This window comes from Equus caballus, chromosome 5 (genome assembly GCF_041296265.1).
Source record: "Equus caballus isolate H_3958 breed thoroughbred chromosome 5, TB-T2T, whole genome shotgun sequence".
Taxonomy (NCBI): domain Eukaryota; kingdom Metazoa; phylum Chordata; class Mammalia; order Perissodactyla; family Equidae; genus Equus; species Equus caballus.
Window position 1 is genome coordinate 27,645,001 of NC_091688.1, and position 20,729 is coordinate 27,665,729.

Below are 20,729 nucleotides of genomic sequence, written 5' to 3' on the forward strand. Positions count from 1 at the left end.
CCGCTTATTTAGATAGTGTCAACATATGTTTATTAATTTTATAAACTCCCAAAAGTCATGCTTTCTTAGTTAATTTAGTGTATTCTTAATCCATACGAAAGTAAGCTAGTTACTTTTATTATAAAAATTACTTTCATTAAAATTTTGGTGTTTTTATGCAGAACAGAGTACAAATTGCTTTTGAAATAGAGCTTAAGAAATATACCGGGGCCCGCCCTGGGGCGAGTGGTTAAGTTTGGGCGCTCAGCTGCAGGAGGCCCAGTGCTTCTTGGTTCGAATCCTGGGCACGGACATGGCACCGCTCATCAAGCCATGCTGAGGTGGCGCCCCACATGCCACAACCAGAAGGACTTACAACTAAAAATACACAACTATGTACCGGGGGGCTTTGGGAGAAAAAAAGGAAAAATAAAATCTTAAAAAAAAAAAAAAGAAATACACAAAGCTTATTCTTTTCCAGATATTTCTCTTGACTCCTCTGCCCTATAATCATTTAGTGCCTTTTTTAATAAACAGAAATTACTTTTTTTCCGAGGAAAACTGAAAACTGATATAGCATATATTTTACTCCAGAATGTCTAAAAAGAGTGGGTTCTGCTCCATAAAAGAAGCAGCTGTTTAAGAAAGAAAGCCATGCCCGTGTATAAAGAAACATGTATGAAGAAAGATTAGCAGAAAATGAATTAAAATATTAGCACTGGTTACCATTGGGTAGTATAGTTATATGCAACTTATTTGTTTTTCATATCTTCCTCTTGCATTTTCCAAATTCTCCTTAATGAGCACATTGCATATCTTAAACATTTGAAAATAAGAACGAAAAAAGACACAGAAATCCTAGGCAACACCTTCTTCCTTCAAGTAGTGGAGACTATTTATGTATCCTAAGTACAGTCTTTTCCCCTGACTAGATAGTGTACACTTTCAGCACAAGGAAAGAGGGCAAAGGAGTGACAATAATCCAAACTAGGAGGAGGGAGCTTCACCAGATACTGGGAGCACTTCAGCATCTTCATGTACACATATTTGCGTCTGTGTGAAGTCGCGTCAAAGATTTTATGAGTCTCAGATCTTCTTTTGTTGAAATGAATTGGCTCCTTTCCAACCAACATTTTAATTCGAGGCGTTCTCCAGCTTTATAGTACACTGTCAAGGAAGGACACTGAAATAAGAGGATATTTTAATTTAGACAGCACGATTGACAACTAAAATACCCAGAATTTGTATGCTGATAATCATGCTAGCATTACACATAAACTACAAGTTCAAAAGAAGTATTTATTGCTCTCTGTTGTGGTTGCTTTCTTGGGCACAAGAAATTATGGCGTAAATTGAGACATTGATGGGAGAGATTTAGGAGTAACTTGACCTTTCCTCATTGCTTCCTTTGCCAAAGGAAACGTGTTCTCAGAATTGAGCAACTAAGTAAAAGAGCCTCCTTCCAGAAAACCTACAAGTCCCTCGTAACACACAAAATATTTCCTTGAGTCTCTTTTCTGAACTGTGGTTGCGACAGGGAAGGGAAACAGGAGCAGGTGGTTTGGAGGAGGGTCAGCTTCAGAGAGCATGTCCTCCTCTCCTAAGCACCGTCAGGACGGAAAGAAGGATTGTACAGTCCAAGATATCCCAGTACTTCCTCGGCCATGCTGAAGCCTCCCTTCTTCCTTAAGGCCAGGGACTCTGTCCTTCCACCAATGGACAGACCCTGATGAGGCCATCAGCTCACCTGGCACCCCCAGTAGTTACTGCTACGTGATCCCTGACCATTGTTCTCTTTGTCCCTCACAGAACTTCCCAACATCATCTGTAACCTGCGTCATGTTTGAACCTTCCCATGTCTTTCAGCACACGGCTGTTTCTTTGGGGTCCGCCTTTTATCTGCATCACCCTTTCTGCCCCTGCCCCTGGCCCGGGCACACAGGGCTTAAGCTTGGTACAGATTCTAACTCATTCCTTGTCTACCATAGGTTTCCACAAATGATTAACCTTGCTCCTGTGGTACAGTGTGGTCAAAATTCCAATCTCAAAAAGGAAATTTGAGGAGGCCGGCCCTGTGGTAGCGTGGTTAAGTTCGTGAGCTCCACTTCAGTGGCTCGGGGTTTCCTGGTTTGGATCCTGGGCATAGACTTACACACCACACATCAAGCCATGCTGTGGCAGCATGCCACATAGAAGAACTAGAATGACCTACAACTATGATACACAACTATGTACTGTGACTTTGGGGAGAAAAAAAAAACCAGAGGACGATTGGCAACCGATGTTAGCTCAGGGCTAATAATTTTTTAAAAACAAGGAAATTTGAGACAAAATTTTAAGGTCTTCCTACTTTTTACAAGAAGGTGGTCAACAGACAATGTATACATTTTGAGATGAACCTTGATGTTTCCGAAAAGTTGAGGATAAATGAAATTTTGATAAATTCATTCTCAAATAGTTACTGTACACTTCTCATTTGATTAAGTCTGTACTCAGAAATTTTGGCAAATTTAAAAATGGGTCCTTCTTCATAAGTTAATTTAGCATAGGAAAGAAATCGCGTAAGCACAACGTCTGGTACATTGTAAGTGACTAATCAGTGTTTGAAGAATGAATGAATGAGCAAGTGAATGAATGCAATAAAGTTAATAGGCAAAGAACCACACACGAAAAGTTGAATATTATGGGATGTGTTCAGATGCAGCTTTTAATGATAGGGGAAATGGTTGTCATTTGTTGAACTAAAAACAGGATTTAATATTATACAGACTATATAATCTGAAGGTACAACCCTGCAAGTGTAAAGTGATACACAAAGAAGCTTAAGAATACTAAACACTGGGTGCTTAGTAAAATTACAGGTAATTTTAATATTCTTTATATTTTTCTGTATTTTCTATGTTTTCAATAATGAGCACATATTACTCCTAAAAGAAAATAGTTTGTTTAAAAAATGGTATAGACAGGAAGTGCTTTGAGTTCCCAAGAGACATCACTTTGGACTGGAGTTATTGGGAGAGCTTCTTGGGTGAGTGAATTCTGAGTTGGGTTAATGCAACTAGGATTGGAAGAAAGGTGGCAAAGTGTTTTAGGCAGGTAACCTGGCAGGAATGAGGTGAAATCCAGTGATATTTAAACACTCTTATGGAATGTTTTTAGATGAACTTTTGTAAAGACAAGCATTGCCCTCACAGCCTGCTGTCATTTTGTCTGTTTATATTTGGTGGCGGCACGGCTGACTGAATCAGTTTTGCACAGCTCTTCCATCATGGTACCCCACTAGTAAAGAGAAACAAATTATCACCCCAAGAGCCTTGGAGGCAGAACTTAAAGCATCCCTGAAAGCACAATATTCTGTCTCATTTTATCTTGAAATCTCGGGCATTATTTGCATTTTGCACTCTTATATATGTATTTGTGTTAATATAAAAATAATGCCTTTTCGCTTTGAACTATTGGAATAGTATTTGAAAAAGTGTTCTCCTAGGAGGCCATGCCATTTGCACTCATGACTTCTATATCCCCTTGGTAAACTAGCTACACATCCCCAGGCATATGCAAACGCCCATTTGAGAAGGATCAGGCTAGATGATCATTAAACCTTCAAAACATAAATTACTAATTTTGAATTTTTAAAAAGCAATGCACATTTTATTTGCTTCCATAAACAGTCATGAAAACCTGTTCGACAGAAGCAAAGTGAGTAGAAGCCAGATAATCAACATGCGGCTTGGCGAATTCATTTCTTTTTAGAAGAAAACAGGACATAATAGGTATTTTTGTTTGTTGGGAAAAATTTGAATTGCCTACATCTTGATTATCTACACAATGCCTCTCCCATCCCCTTACCTTTTTCTGTGGCCCCTTCCATTGTACTCTGTTGAATTTAGGATTTCTGACATGTGTGTAGTCATAAAATGCCAGGTTTTGATTAATGCACAATGATATTGGAAAGAGGTAGGATGGAACAAAATGAAATTTACTAAAAAATGTGGTTTTAAAAATGCTGCTTTCTACAGGAGTGACCTAATATCTTTTCAGGGCTTTCAGTGCAGTTGTTTCCGATAATGCTCCGAGGATCTTCTGGATGGGAAATTTTAGGACTCCTGTGTGTAGCCAGAGTAGGGAAGGACCAGCAGAATTGCTCTATTTGATAAGGAAAAATGAAGTTACCCTGAGAACGCATTAAAGATTTGAACAAAAGGGACAAGTGTCTAATGTGAGAGAGACCTGGGAAAAGAGTGGCCCGCCAGGCTTAAAGAGGAACCAGCAGTGAGAAGCTCCTCATAGTATGACAGAATTCAGGGGTCAGCAAACTTTTCCCCTTAAGGGCCAGATAGTAAGTACTTTGGTTTTGTGCGCCATGCAGTCTCTGAGTCTCGGTGGCATCTACTCAACTCTGCTGTTGTATGGAAGCAGCCATAGACAATAGGTAAACGAATGAGTGTGGCCGTGTCCAGTAAATCTTTATTTTCAAGAACAGTGCCTTTTAATGCAGTGATTTCTAATATTGAGTTCTATGTTGTGTGGTAATGCAGGGAGGCTTTAGAGAGAGGGGACGTGATAGTTTTATCCCTCCAAGCATCATACCAGTGACGTCTTTAAAGTTTTATCTATGAACAAGAAGCATGTTTTGTATAGAAATGGGGCTGGATGAGAGGGAGAAACAAGAGGCAAGGATAAATGGGCTCTGAATGGAGGAGTCCAATGGTATTATTCCTCAGCGATCAGTGCAGATTTATCTTGTTTAACATTTGTCATGAATTATTGATGTAGTAAATACACAGTGAAATATCAAATGTGCAGGTAACAGCATTTTTTCCACCAGTGAAATGTCAAGCCAGTGAGGTTAAATTGCGGAAAGAAGTTGCAAGTCTGTGTAAATGGACAGGAAAGTTTTCACTAAGGCCTAATATGGACAGAGGCCCTTACAGAAATATTGTAATTTTCTTACAGGCTAATAACACATAATAAAGTAAAAAAAGAAGAGATTACATACTGTTCTCTAGAAGGATACTGGCTTAATATACCAGAGTAGCTAAAACAAACCCAATAAAATAGAGGGAGGAAAAAAGGACAACTAAAAGACAAAAGGAAAGATTGCAGTTTTGTACTATACGCAACTCAGGATACTGAATTTCACTGAAATATAAACAGATTCATAATTGGGAACTAAAATTGTCGATGGAGTAGCCAAATGGGTTCAAGATTTTGAGTCAGATAATTAGGACTAAAGCCCTAACTCTCAACAACTTGCTACTGGTATGACTTTAAGCAAGTCACTGAATTTCTCTGCACCTTAGAGTCCTCTCTGCTTTGTGATAACCACATTATTGAGCCTACCTTCCTCACAGTGCTGCTCTGAGGACCAAAGAAGTCAATAAATGACAAAGCATTTTGTAAATGAACTTCTTAGCAGTTGCTATTCTTTTTTATTTTAAAGATTTTATTTTTCCTTTTTCTCCCAAAGCCCCCCGGTACATAGCTGTGTATTTTTAGCTGTGGGTCCTTCTAGTTAGGGCATGTGGGATGCCGCCTCAGCATGGCCTGATGAGTGGTGCCATGTCTACGCCCAGGATTCGAACCAGTGAAACCCTGGGCCGCTGCAGCAGAGTATGCGAACTTAACCACTCGGCCATGGGGCCGGCCCCAAGAGGTTGCTATTCTTATTATCAATCCTGACTACTGAACAAGTGGAGATCAAAAATCGTTAAATAAAAATTATTTTGAGTGCCTATAGTGGTCCCTGCTCACAGGGAGCTCATGGTTTGGGGAGGAGGATGGTGAGGAGTGTAGTGGAGACCAAGAGGACAAGAGATCATTTAACAGAGTGCGGGAAGCCCACCGGCGTGCGGAGGGAGGAAACGCACAGAGTAATTGGACATCCTGAACCTGGGAAAGCTGAGACTTGAGGAGGCACATGAAATCATCAGTAACGTGATATAAGTCTAAAACAGATTGGCTCACCAGGTTCAGTGTTAGTATCCTAAAACAATGAGCATCCTTGAAACTTGGGGTAAGTTTAGGACAAGTCAGAAATGTACTATTTGAATTGGTAGAGTATCGCAGAATTCCCTGAGAAGAGTGTCAATTATATCCATAAAAATCCTTACATCTTGGGACACAACACAACCCCTGGAGGATATCGCTAATTGATCATGACGCTGCTTTTTGCTGGATACTCAACACCACCTCAGCTGGGTGACTAGTATTTGTAGCTGGTTTTTCCCCTGCTAACATCACGTTCTGGCCACTTCATTTCTGCTCCCCTGTCTAAATAGGGCATAAAATATTAATCTCCTTTTTTAAAAAAACCTAAGCAGTTTGTAGATTTACTAGAACTAAAATGAGAAAGAGAAAGAATACACACACACACAGAAATGATCTCACTTTAAAACCCTCCTCACTGAGGCCCACTCTAGCCATCATATTAAAAATTACATGTCTCCCACACCCACATTCCCAGTCTATCTTACTTTTCATGGCTTTTTATCCCCTTTAATGTAATGAATGAGTAAATGAATGAATAAAGTGTCTTGATTCTAGTCTCTCTCCCTCCACTAGAATGCAGAGCCCAGAAAGGCAGGGGTCTTTGTCTGTCTTCACTGCTGGATACATAACAAGCCTGAGGACTGGCCCTGGCACGGAGAGATGCTCAGGAAGTATTTACTACATGAAGTGAGTGCTGAACACCACTCAAAAGTGTTAGCACAGATGAAACATCGGTAGTTTCTGAATTGTCTCCTGCATCAGAGGTGGACTTCAGCCTGCACCCTTCCAGGCCTGGTTTGATCCTGCGTCTCCCACAGAGCAGGCCATCTCCTTCTGCACTCTTCCATCTCTGTCAGTCTTTTTGGCTCTGAGGTAAACTGGTCTTCTGGCTAGATGACCACTAAGGTCCTCTCCCCTCTTATACTGCATGTCCCTCACATGGCTTCCTTTCTTTACTATGAGGACCTTTATGCCCTTCTCTTCCTGTGAGGAGACTACTCAGTCCTCCCCAGGGAGCTGCACCTGCTCAGCTGATCAGCTTCACCCACACAAGCAGGTATGACTAAGTGATTAATCAGCCCAACTGCTTCCAGAGGAGGGGCTTGTGCATTCTGATTATTTAAGCTTAGTGCCTCCTCCCTCTAATTTTCATCATGCATTATTTCTAACACAAAAATACATGGCACTTGGTTATAATCATCCCCTTGTTATTCCAAAAAGTGAAAGAGGCCAAAAATGAAAGTTTAGAAAATGTTTTGAAATTTTCATGGATTACACACATATAATAGGTTTAATTGCGGCTTACTTAGATGATCGGGAGGTTTGTTCCCTGACCTTTAAGGTTAAAGAGGACCATGATTTTTTTCTGCCTTGTCCTGGTTGCCACTGCTCAGCGAGAGAATGGTTGTGCCATAGACTTTACACTTTTAAAGACCATGGAAAAAAGAGGAGGCAGGTTTTAAGACATAGAATGCATGGAGAAATGGTACGTGATCTGAGGTTGTTTAGATAAGGCAAGATAATCATGTCTGAGGAACTAATTTTTATGAAATGGCATTGAATCTTAGTTATGCCTGAGGGTGACTAATAAGAGGAATGATCTTAAATTACATGGGTGAAACGAATCAATAGTTAGTCTTGGGAATTTGATCCTCCAGTAGATTAACCAGGAATAGGCCGTCCGGGATGAGGAAGGAAGTAGTTGGAAAGCAGGAGGTGGAGGATCATCTTGACTATCTAAGAGGAAGAGAGAGTCATTCGCCCTGGGTGGTTTTAACAGGAGACCAGTACAGAAACAGAAAATTAGAAGCCCCAACTACTTTAATTTAGCCTTAATTTTTTAAAAGACTAAATTTAAAAAATTAACCCATAAATTATAGTGGTACTAAATGAGAAACTTTAAGGGAAAAGGTTATTGACACAAGGACTTTTAAAAATAAAAAGCATCAGGCTACTTTCATTTTCTTTGTGTAATGAAGAAAAACAAAGTGTATTTACATGTCAAGGCACAAAATATAGAAAGTTAGGAAGGGTAAAGATTTAACTTAAATTTAAATCTCTGCTAATTATTTTATCATAAAATTGAGTTCCTGACTAGAATGTTTGTAAGAAGTTTTGCTGTGATATTCTGCTTTTAGAAAGTTTATATTGGCATCCTCTGTGAAATTTCCAAACTTCAATTTCTGTAAAGCTCCTTGTAAGAGACTGCATTTGTTCAGAACGTTTTGTATAAAAAGTTGTTCGCATAAAGTTATACACTTCCTCATGGGTATAGAGTTTGCTCCTCAAGTTTGTAACATTGATCTCATTGACTTCGAGCAAAGCCTCGATTTGTCCACACTGGCAGCCTGTGATATGTGTGCCAGTGGGACCCACCACCTAACTTCCAGAGCCCTGACAGGGTCTGTGTGTGGAGGTCGGAGTCTGGAATGTCTCAGCAAAACTGGGATACCAATGGCTTCATCAATACTTTTGCAAAAATTCCTTCTGCCCATTTTTTCTTTTGTAAAACTCCAGTCCTTCTTAAAATTTTAAGCTTTAGAAAAAGTGTTCTTTGTATCATACATAATTCTTTTAGTGTGACTACTTCTCTATCCATAAGGTGCTTCAAGGGTCTTGGTTCTAATAGCTTATCTGTTTGTTCTAGATTATCCAATTTGTTGGTGTATAGCTTTCCATAGCATTCTTTTATAATCCTTTGTATTTATGTGGTATCTGATGTAATTGCTCCTCTTCTGTTTCTAATTTTATTTATTTGAGGCTTCTCTCTTTTTTTCTGGTGAGTCTAGCTAAAGGTTTGTCAATTTGTTTATCTTTTCAAAGAACCAGCTCTTCATTTCAGTGACTTTTTCCTATTGTTTTTTAAGTCTCTATTTCATTTATTTCCACTCTGATTTTTATTATTTCCTTCTTTCTACTGATATTGGGCTTTGTTTGTTCTTCTTTTTCTAGTTCCCTTAGGTCTACACTTCAATTGCTATTAGAGAATTTTCTTGTTTTTTGAGGTAAGCCTGTATTACTATAAATTTACCTCTTAGTACTGCTTTTGCTCTATCTCTTAAATTTTGGTATGTTGTATTTTCACTTTCATTTGTCTCTAGGTATTTTTTGTTTTCTCATTTGATTTCTTTGTTGACCCAATAGTTGTTCAGTAGCATTTTGTTTACTCTCCACATACTTTTGGCTTTTCTGGTTTTCTCTTTGTAGTTGATTTCTAGTTTCATACTGGTAGGGTCAGAAAAGATGCTTGGTATTATTTCAGTCTTCTCAAATTTACTGGGACTTCTTTTATTGTCTAATATTTGATCTATTCTGGAGAATGTTCCATGTGCACTTGAAAAGAAAGAGTATTCTACAGTTTTGGGATGGAATTTTCTGTATACGTCAACTAAGTCCATCTGGTCTTAATGTGTCATTCAAGGCCAAAATTACCTTATTAATATTCTGTCTGGATGATCTAAACATTGATGTAAGTGGAGTGTTATTGTCTCCTACTATTATTGTGTTACTGTCAGTTTCTTTTTTATGTCTGTTAATAATTGCTTTATATATTTAGGTGCTTCTATTTTTGGGTGCATAGATATTTGCAAGTTTTATTCTCTTGTTGGATTGTTCCCTTTATCATTATGTAGTGACTTTCTTTATCTCTTGTGACAGTTTTTGTCTTAAAGTCTATTTCGTCTGGTATAAGTACTGCTACTCCAGCTTTCTTTTCATTTCCATTTTCATGGAGTAACTTTTTCCATCTCCTCACTTTTATTTCATGAATGTCTTTAGGTCTGGAATGTGTCTCTTGTATGCAGCATATATACGGGTCTTGTTTTTTTATCCAATCAGCCACCCTATGTCTTTCAATTGGGGCATTTAGTCCATTGACATTTAAAGGAGCTATTGATAACTATGTACTTATTGCTATTTTGATACTTTTTTTCTGGGTGTTTTAGTAGTTCTTCTCTGTTCCTTTCCTCTTCTCTTGCTCATCTCCCTTGTGATTTGATGGCTTTCTTTAATATTATGTTTGGATTCTTTTCTCTTTATTTTTTGTCTATTTATTATTATTTTTTGTGTATTTATTTACTGCATTTCTCATTTATGATTTCCATGATGTTCATATATAATAACTCCTGTAAATAGCAACCTACATGAAGCTGATGGTCTTTTAAGTTTGACCTCTTGCTCTACACTTTTACTCCCCTCCCCCCATTTAATGTTTTTTATATTCATATTTTACCTGTTTTGTGTGTGGGTGTATCCCTTATCCTCTTATGATGGAGATAGATATTTTTAATACTTTTTTCTTTTGACCTTCATACTAGTTTTATCAGTGGTTGATCCACTACCTTTATTCTATATTTGCTTTAACCAGTGACTTTTTTTTTTTGATAATCTTCTTATTCCTATTTTTTCTCTTTTCTTTCCCACTTAAATAAGTCCCTTTAACATTTCTTGTAAGGCTGCTTTAGTGGTGATAAACTCTTTTAGTTTTTGCTTGTCTGTAAGTCTGTTTATCTCTCCTTCCATTCTGAATGATAAACTTGCCTAGTAGAGTATTCTTGGCTGTAAGTTTTTTTCCTTTTAGCACTTTTAATGTATTGTGCTACTCCCTTCTAGCCTGTAACGTTTCTGCTGAGAAGTCAGCCATATGGGTTGTCCTTTGTATGTAACTTGCTGCCTCTCTCTTGAAGCTTTTAGAGTTATCTCTTTGCCTTTAATTCTTGACATTTTAACTATAATGTGTCTTGGTGTGGGCCTCTTGGGGTTCATCTTGTTTGGTACTCTCTGTGCTTCCTGTAGCTGGACGTCTGCTTTCTTCCTTAGGTTGGGGAAGTTTTTAGCGATTATTTCTTCAAACAGGTTCTCTGCCCCTTTGTCTCTCTCTTCTACTGGGACACCTATAATAAGGATATCAGTATACTTGATGTTGTCCCACAGATGCTTAGACTGTCCTCATTCTTTTTTCTTTTTTCTGTTCAGCATGGTTTATTTCCTTTACTCTTTCATCCTGAGTGCTGATCCATTCTTCTGTGTCATCTACTCTGCTGTTGATTCCCTCTAGTGAATTTTTCATTTCCATTATTGTATTCTTCAGTTCTTATTGGTTCTTTTTTATACTTTCCAATTCTTTCTTGACGTTCTCACTGTCCATCTATTCTTCTCTCAAGATTATTGAGCATCCTTCTGATTATTAGTTTGTCTCTTTATCAAGTAGATTGTTTATCTCTGTTTCCTTTAGTTCTTTTTCTGAGGATTTGTCCTGTTCCCTTATTTGGAACATATTCCTTTGTCTCCTCATTTTGCCTAGTTCTCTGTGCTTATATATGTGTATTATGTAGATCAGCTACATTTTCAAAATCTGGGCCTGGCTGATTCATTCTGCTCTCCACTCCCTCCTCTCCTCACCATCCCACACTCCTCACTCCAGCATGGTCATCATAATACCACCAACTGGGACACAATGTGGCCCATCTAGAACCCATCTATTATTCATTCACCCAGCAGGTAATTTTGTGTCTGACATTCACAACAAAGCCATGCCAACAAGCTAAAATTACTGTCACTATAGAAATATGGAGGTTCTCACCTAGATATTCTGATCTATCTGGAGCATGGGGAAATGTGCACTGACTAACAGAACCAGAAATTTCACAGCGAGGGGCAGGACTGCTTCAAATCTCATTCCCTTGGCTGTCACTTGTGCAGTTGATGGTGCACTCTCCAATGAGGTTGAAATTCATCCCTCTGTCTGGGTAGGGGTCACATGTATAAGCAATTTCTTTTCCATAGGGGATGTCTCCCAGAGAAGTTCTTGTGTAGTTCCTGATAGCCAGATTGGGACAAAAGATTTCTAGAAAGAACACAGAGCTTTAGCTTCCATTAGAGTTTCAAGAAGAATGATTATACAATAATGGAGCCCTTCCTTCTTCTAGAAACTCCCAGATGCAGCTTTATCCTGTCTCCCCTCCTACTCCTCTGATCACTTGTTCTTCTCTACTCTCCTTCAGGCTCCTTGCCTGCTTCTAGACCTGCCAGTAGGGGAGCCCCTTACTGCTCAGCCCTAGGAAATACCCTCCCCATTGGGTGGCCTCTCGCTGGGGATTTTGCCTACTATCAGGGCTTGAGCTGTGACCTAGATTCTGAGGACACCTCCATCCTCCTATGGGTTCCAGATCTACATTTCCAACAGTTTACATCCTTTCCACTTAAAGTGTGGTCTAGGGACCAGAAGCATGGGCGTTCCCTCGATGCTTGTTAGAAACACAGACCCCCAGGCCCCACCCAGACTTCCTGAACCACCCAGACTTCAGTTTAACAACATCCAGATGATTCCTGCACACAGTAAGGTTTAGGGAGCATTAGTCTATCTGATCCATATGGACACCCCACTGTAGCTCAAGCTCAACATATCTAGCCTGAAGGCAGACTCTTCCTCCAAAATGTGAATTTCTTTTTTGTTTTCCATCCCAGTGAATAGCTTCTTCTAGTGCATGGAGGTGGGAGGAGGGCTGGGAGGTCAACATCTCCACCATGTGGCTATCTCAGAAAAGAAAATGTTTATACAACACCGGTGCCCTGGGACTGCATTATGAATACAATTTTTTCTATGAAGACATTACTAAGGTGGATGCAATTTAAATATATAAGGCATTTTCTGAGAAGAAACTAACTAAGGTGAGACTTAAACGACAGTTTCTTATAAAAGTCCAAAAGACCCTCCAGGTAGCTAAGTTTTTAATCATTTTGGAAGGTAATTAATTTGTTTTTTTCAGCAACCATTTGCTAGCCTACTTTATGTGAGGGCATTGTAAGAGTCCTGGGTTGACCATTGGGCTCTTTATAGCCAGATTAATCCCTCTGAGATCACAGCTGGGCTCACAGCTGTAGAACACTTCCTGCCCAGTGAAAGGTCATCCTTATTTCTTGGGGTGTGCTTACCATGCCGGATTTCTGGAGGCAGCTGGCACACTGTGGAAACAACAGATCCAAAGTTTTTGTCAGTTATAGGAAAATGTCTTTTGCTGCACCCTCTGCCTGCCACGGAGCTTAAAAATCCTAATAACAGACTATAGCTTTTAAAAGAAAAGGTCCAGCAAGCCTTCAATGTTTTTCGAGTTTTTATTTCCTCCAAGCTATCAGGTGTAATTTTTTCCAGCTTTTAGTGTATCGGTTTCTAGCAGTTCTCTCTCTGAGACTAATTTGATGCTTCTAATCTGATATGGATTTGGAAGAGATTCCCAAGCTTGTCAGAACCATGCGAATAAACAAAGTGAAGGCCTTAACGCATCAAACAATGATTGACTTCCCATACTTGCTTTTAACTGTGTGTTTGTGTTTATCCAAAGTTTACTTATATACTTATTTTCAGCTTTCTGTGTTTCAGGAAGGCTGAGTTTATTGGATGTCTGAGTTTTATACACATTGAATGTTCTTATAAAGTTCCACCGTAATCCCATAAGATGTCCAATAGTTTTCTAGCAAGGTGTTTTAACAAAATCCAAATTAAAATGAACAATTTTAAATCATTAGGGAAAAGCGATGAAAAAAGTCTTGCTTTTTTTTAACAAACAGAGCAGAATAAATCAGTAATGTCTTGGTCTATAAAACACTTTTTATCTATTTATCAATTTCTGAATCTTTGGTATGTTTTATTTAAGTGGGTGGTTTTGAAATTTAGGGCACCTCAGCTCATCATTTCAAATATTGACTCACCTCTCTGCACCATACTAACTTATCATATAACTCTGTTTTATTTTTTTCTATAACACATCACTTTTTAACGTACCTTTTTACATATTCTAGTTTTTGTTTGTTTACCTATTTACTTTCTTGTTCATCGATGCCTCCCCAAGTAGAAGATTGAACTCCATGAGAGCAGGGATAAGACCTTCCTGTTCAGTCCTCTCCCCACATGGAAAGTCCTGGCCCATGGGAAGCCCTTCCTCAGTAAATACTACGGACTAAATAGCAGGCTGAATAAGTAGTTTAGAGATGTGGGGGGATTAAAGGACATAAACATTTAAGAGAGTTTACCCCATGATGGTGAAACTAAAATATAAACGAATAAATAAGTTTTGGTGTAACTTTACGTCATCTAATTTCTCACCACATATTCCCCACAAAATTCAACACTTACATCAAATTAGTGATTTACAGATTAGTAACATAAACACATGATGTCTAAGACCTACAAGACCCCTTTGAAATTCTTCCAACAAAGAAGTATTTTATCAGCATTTTAGTTAAAAAAGATCCAGACAACAGGTGATTCCACGAGGCAAAACACGCTGGAAAAAAAATAAGGGGGATATCCATGCTGCATAGTTGTTCCTTCTACTCATGCTCACACACAGGAACACTGCTGCTCCAAAGGCTTTTCATTCCAACCAAGACACAATGACTAGTGGAGCTGCCTTTTAATCGGAACCTAAAGAAAAATAAGGGTGAGCAATTTCCATCTCTCCCTTCATCTCGTCAGTGATAGACGCTCAGCTTTCTCATTTCAGCCTAAATACCATTTGGTTCTTAGGTTCAGGCCCAGCTGAAAGTCTCAGTTCATTAGGGACTTGAATTCAGTAGCTGGCAGAAACTCAGAAGCCAAATTATTCTAAAGAATCACAATATCCTGTGACATGCAAGGCAATCAGAACTTGTACATCTAATAGTTATACAGACATCATAGCCCAGTGTCACCTACAGAAGTCACTGAACACAGGCTGCACTCCTTCCTGTGCACTAGACCCACAGCCGTCTCGCACTGACAGCCCTCTGACATCCCACTTAGTCTCATTAATCAGTCGTGAGGAAGAACAGCTCTCCATCTGGGTGAGCAAAGCAAAGAACATCTGGAAAGGGAACAGTATTGTTCTTCTTGCCACCACTTTTGTAATGGCCAGAAAGAGAGTCACAGAAGCATATGGGCCAAATGCTCTAGGAAACAAAGAGGGATGAGAGAAGGAGTGTTTGCCACCCTGAACAGCCCAGCTTGTTATCGGATATAGTTGTCCTTCTGAAATCTGCTGATCATTATTGGGTGGTAGGCTTTGTCAATGTCAAAAATTCCTTGAAAATTATTAAAATATCTGTTGTATTGCTCAATCTCATTACCTCCCACAGACAGATAGTGCAGACCACCGTGAGTATAAGATCCACACAAACGTCTAATAATACTATCTGAAACAATAACATTGGCCATTAGATCCCAGTGTCAAAGACATTATTTATGTGAAGATACATGATTGGATTAAAAATACTTATCCATAAACTGTTACACATTCCACTATTGATTGGTTTTAAGTTTCCTGAAACAATCTTGCCTGACATCACATTCCAAACAATTTTTGTCGTATACATCAAACTTTTTACCAAAAAATTTTCCACATAATTACATTTTGCTGCCTCCAAACAGCTCTTTACCCATTTACTTCAAGTTCCAACCATGAATTCAAGGTCAGTGTCTATATTTATGTTTGTACTTGACCTTCACTACATGAGCCATTTTCTTTATCTCCTAATAGTGGTGTCACTGAGTCCTTACCCTTATTTCAAACCTACCAAAAAATTAATCTCCCTGGGTACTTCTTTTCCATTGGTCAGCCCCACTTTTTAGATTACTCCTTGAACCCAAGAGAGTGACTATCCAGTGCTGAGTCCCTGAGTCTCTATTTCAGGTCACACTCACCACTCATCACAAATGAAGGACACTTTTGCCCCGAACTGGAGATTAAGTGGAAAGTGCACATGGCCATGAGACAGTTGGTCCAGGAATTCAGCACATGATTTCACTAGAATGGAAAAAACTGAATAAGATTGCTGTACGAGGGACAAAGAGATTGACTGCAAACCAGATGAGAGTGTAGGCACCTGCACATCTCAGGGCTGCAGGGCTCCAGTCTCCCTGGGGTGCACAGTGCCGAGAAGCAGCCCCTCTGAGATCACAGCTGGGCTCACAGCTGTAGAACACTTCCTGCCCAGTGAAAGGTCATCCTTATTTCTTGGGGTGTGCTTACCATGCCGGATTTCTGGAGGCAGCTGGCACACTGTGGAAACAACAGATCCAAAGTTTTTGTCAGTTATAGGAAAATGTCTTTTGCTGCACCCTCTGCCTGCCACGGAGCTTAAAAATCCTAACAACAGACTATAGCTTTTAAAAGAAAAGGTCCGGTAATTCACTTTTACTGAATCAGCAAACTGAAGTGTTAGAGCAGAGCTGTGACTAGGCCCAAGGTCTCTCTAAACAATTTCTCTGTTTTTTCCTACTGAAATGTTCCTAAGACAACAAGCAGAATATTCCTTTTGCTCTCCAGTACTGGCCATCCAGGACAGAGCCGTGAGTGCTGGTGGCTGGTTCTGCTCTCACACTTCCTAGAAAGGTAGGCTCTCTGGCAACAACAAGGGACACCTCTGCCCAAGTCTCATCTGACAGACCCCCTCTCCTCACTCACTGTACAGTCAGTCACACGTCCCCCTTCAGTTTTCCTCCCAGCTCCTCTTTCAGAACTGTAAGCCCCCTTCTGGTCCCTATGTGCCAGCCTGGATTCTTCCCCCTCCACTGCTAAGCCAGCCGTTTCAGCACAAGAGGACAAGGGAAGCCATCACAAACACGATCCCCTTAAAAGAAAAAAGCCGTAGAACTTCTGAAGAGAGAAGATATTGCTTAGAGCATTTTTTTATTCATCCATAGCCCAGTTGGTATGTGCTCAGGGCATCACCCTCAAGCTGAACCATATATACAGTCATGAGCCACTTGATGGGGATACATTTTGAGAAATGTGTTGTTAGGCAATTTAGTTATTGTGTGAACATCACAGAATGTACTTACACAAACCTGGATGGTATAGCCATCTGTATATATCTAGGCTTTGTGGTACTGATCTATGGACCCTGTATTGTATGTGTGGTCCATCACTGACCAAAACACCATTATGCAGTACATGCCTGTAACAGAATAAAAATTAAAAAAATCTTTGCTGTATTTGAGCCAGTCATTTCTCCTTTCTGAGCTTCAGAGTTTTTAGTAAAAACGTGGGAGAGTTGGAACAGAATGCCTGAAGTCTAAGGCCTTTTTAATCTGATGCTAACATTTAGGTCCTTTGGCTCATTTACCTACTGACCCTTCCAATGATAGATCTATGTCACTGTTATCATACATTATATTCATCATACGTTTCACTATACATTATCATTAGGCTCTGCCATCAGAAGGGCGCTTGAATTCTAGGCCTCATTCTGTTATTTACTAGCTCTGCGACCTGGGAAAGGTTATTTAACATCTCTAAGACTCAGATTTCTCAATGTAAAATTGGGATAAGAATAGCTCCTACCTCATGTGTTTGCTCTAAGTATTAAATTAAATACTGCATATAAAATGTGTGTGTTACAGATGACACAGAGTGAGCCAATACTTTTTGACACTTATTACTGTCAGAGATAACATAGTAACGTTTAGGGTGTTGATAACAATTTCATCGTTCTTGTGCATGCATACACACTCATAAACTTACCTTCTTTAATTTCAACAACTCTTATCATTTACACTCCTGCACAGACCCCCAGCAGAGATGAACAGATGAAACTCACCCCTGGAGCAGCTTGGCATCTCAGGCACCCATGTGTTGTTGGCCCAGCATTGCAGTGTGGGGTGCTTTCATGACAAAGCCAGGCTGACATGTAAATCTCACAATCACATTTAAGGAATATAAACTCCTACTTCCAAATAATCTAATTCCATTTTCAACTTCTGGAGTGTACTTATTAGCAGAAACACACTGAGGAGGAGGGCTGCTCCAAATATCCAGTTGATTGTCTTTGCTGGTACAGGATATTGACTACTCTTCCACGAAGTCAAACAGCTTTTCTCTATCTGGCCCAATGAGACAACACAGTGACCACTGTTGCATATTGAAAAGCATTTCTATTGCTGCTGTAGTAGTCTCCATTGCATATGGCTGGGGGTGGTCACAAGGTAAACCTGGAGAAAGGGAGAGTGTGGTAAACAACAGCTTAGCTTTTAATTGTTTTTAAGATAAGTTTTTTAACAGCAGTTTTAGGTTCAGAGCAGAATTGAGGAGAAGGTACAGAGATTTCCCACATCATCCAGCTCTCATACATGCATAGCCTCCCCCATTATCAACATCACTGCATCAGAGCTGTACATTTGTGACAATTGATGAACCTACATTGACGCATCATAATCACCCAAGTCTATAGTTAACATGAGGGTTCATTCTTGGTGTTGCACATTCTGTGGGTTTGGACAAATGTGTAATGACATGTATCCATCATTATGATATCATACAGAATATTTTCACTGCCCTAAAAATCCTCAGTGCTCTGTCTTATTAATCCTACCCCCACCCCAACCCCTGGCAACTGCTGATGTGTTTACTATTATTTTCTTTTGGTGAATACTTATGCATACAATGAACACATTCATTGTAGGAAATTTGTAAAATATGGACAAACAAAAAGAAGAACACAATACTGGTCCCAAAATAACTATTCTTAACAATTTAATGTATATCATTTCAGATATGTATATGTGCTCATGAACGTATGTCTATGGATATATTTTATACATTGTCATATTTGGTGGCTGAATTATACTCAGGAATGTAGATATATAGATCCACTATCTAGCTCTACTTGGATGAGGCATCTCAATTTATAATTCGTCATGGTACATTTTATACTTTTCTTAAAACTTTTCATACTTATTTTTAATGTCTTATTTCTTCTGTTAGCTATTTTAAAACCTTGCTGAACATTTAGACTTTTAACTTTTTCCATGGTCATAAATATTCTTGTATTGAGTGTCTCTGAACCAAAATCACAGGAAAATTCCATGATTATTTTGTTGGGATAAATTCTGGGAAATGGAATTGCTAGGTCAAAGGATATTTGCATTAAGTCTTTTGTATATATTGCTCATTAGCCTTCCAGGGATTTCTGTCCACTTTTACTGCCATCAACTCTGTGTGTGATACTGATTTCTTCATAGTTTTAACACTTTACCAGTTTGCAGTCAGTCATTCTTCCATGTTCCTCAAAGTCTTGAGGTTCAATTTATAATACCCCATTGACAAGATGGGCAGTCAACTAATCAAGGACAAATACAACTAGGGTATGAGCCTGGAAGAATTTGAAGGAAGAATAAAATGCAGAATGACCGGAGGCTTGGGGGAAATTGCTAAGAATTATAAGACCTTCTTTCATCATTCAGAGTAAGAATAATAAGGAAGGAAGCAATCTACTTCTTGGGATTGTAATTTAATTTTCTCTAACGTCTTTTAAGTTTAATCACTAGGAGAATGATCTTTATACTGGAAAGGTTTTACTATCAAAACAGGAAAGTAGGGTGATTTTTATGTGAATTCAATTCCACCTGTTCAGATAAATTACCTCTTAAAATAGAGAAACACCAGAAGAACCATGCAGCATGTGACTCCAATTTTCAAATATCTGAGAGACAGCCCTGTGTGAGATGGATTGGATTTCTTCTTTGTAACTCCAGGGGCAAATATGGATCAAATGGAGGGAATTGTGAGAAAAAACATTTCAACTGACTCTTACAAAGAGGTGCCTCCTTATCCCAAGTGACGTCATTGCCTGAGAGGAGACAAGCAGCAGATGGGGAGCCAATGAGTCGACACCTAGAAGCAAAGAATGAAAAATGATTGTACTCTATGCATATTTCCCACTTAAGCCACCATGAAAAATTAATATCAGGTAGATGTTACAAATGACAGGACAGATTAAAACATGGGAGACTTCAAGAAAGAACCCCCATCTCCATCTGAAAATTGGTCCTTTATTTCTAAGGACAGGCTTAAATTCTTCCCTCTTTAATCCATCTTCATTCCTGGTCTCACAACTCAATGAAATGATTCTCTTATTCATGATGGGACACTTTTGTACTTATCTTTGAGAAACCCCACAGAGTTGTTTTATCCATGTGTACTTCCATCTAGGAAATTATAAGCTCCTTGATTAGCATGGAAGATGTCTTATTGAAATATATACACCCTAGCACCTTGCCTAGAGACTTTCAAGGATGGGGTATTCTGACTTTTGACCTTATGGAGGCTGCCCTTAATGTACTCACTACAGCTAATTTAGAGAATTGGAGTAAAAAGGCAAAGCAGTTTCCAGCCTACGTATAGCTGTAAAAAACTGAATATCTTTCAAGTTGTTGTAAGACACAAATATGCAGTAGTGATTATGCTGTAATTTTTCCTGACCTGATTTCCCATCTTTGTGAAGTTCTTTCACTGGTGCCCACTTCTTAGGTCCCCTGGGTATTAGAAATTTGGGTAGCCATGAAGCTAAACCATTGTCCAAGAAGAGCCATGAGATTCCTTTGCCTGTAGGCAACATAACACACCGCAGAGAAGTATGATGAAACAGAGTTCATTAAGTAAGATCCTGGATGGGAGAATTAGGGCCTGGATGTGGTGACATTTCCATCTTTTTCTTTTGTTCATGCATTTTGAACTATTTTGCAGTAGAAGGAATCTATGAAGTCATTTAATCAATCAATTAATTATTTAATGTCACTTAATAAGTCAATTAATAAAAGCAGCACACAGATATGATTCTGTAATAGCCTTCATTTTTTAAAAAGAAATTTAAAATAGAATTTTTTTATTATAAAAGTTAACATATATTCTTTCTAGACAAATTTAGAAGCAATGAATAACCCAAAGGTCAAAAAAACCAACATTCATAATTCTCATAAACCCTCATCACAGTTCATTTTTTGCTAT

The 20,729-nt window shown here is 38.9% G+C and overlaps 1 protein-coding gene across 2 annotated transcripts in view; it reads right to left on the bottom strand.

Annotated features, from left to right (window-relative positions):
• Positions 1–10: 10 nt before the first annotated feature.
• The window catches only part of LOC106783153 (complement component receptor 1-like protein), a 245,565-nt gene continuing 224,846 nt past the window's right edge, over positions 11–20,729 (bottom strand). Inside the window, exons 5-11 of one of the 2 annotated variants that reach the window (XR_011439066.1) lie at positions 19,366–19,616; positions 17,545–17,935; positions 15,829–16,004; positions 15,647–15,749; positions 12,904–12,933; positions 11,552–11,815; positions 11–1,162 (exon numbers count right to left, since the gene is read on the bottom strand). Coding sequence is in view for 1 of the 2 variants with exons in the window: in XM_070267894.1 (XP_070123995.1) it covers positions 11,637–11,815; positions 12,904–12,933; positions 15,975–16,004; positions 17,545–17,563 (258 nt within the window). In the remaining variant the exon portion in view is untranslated. The remainder of the gene's footprint in view (positions 1,163–11,551; positions 11,816–12,903; positions 12,934–15,646; positions 15,750–15,828; positions 16,005–17,544; positions 17,936–19,365; positions 19,617–20,729) is intronic. The other variant, XM_070267894.1, reaches the window with a different exon arrangement.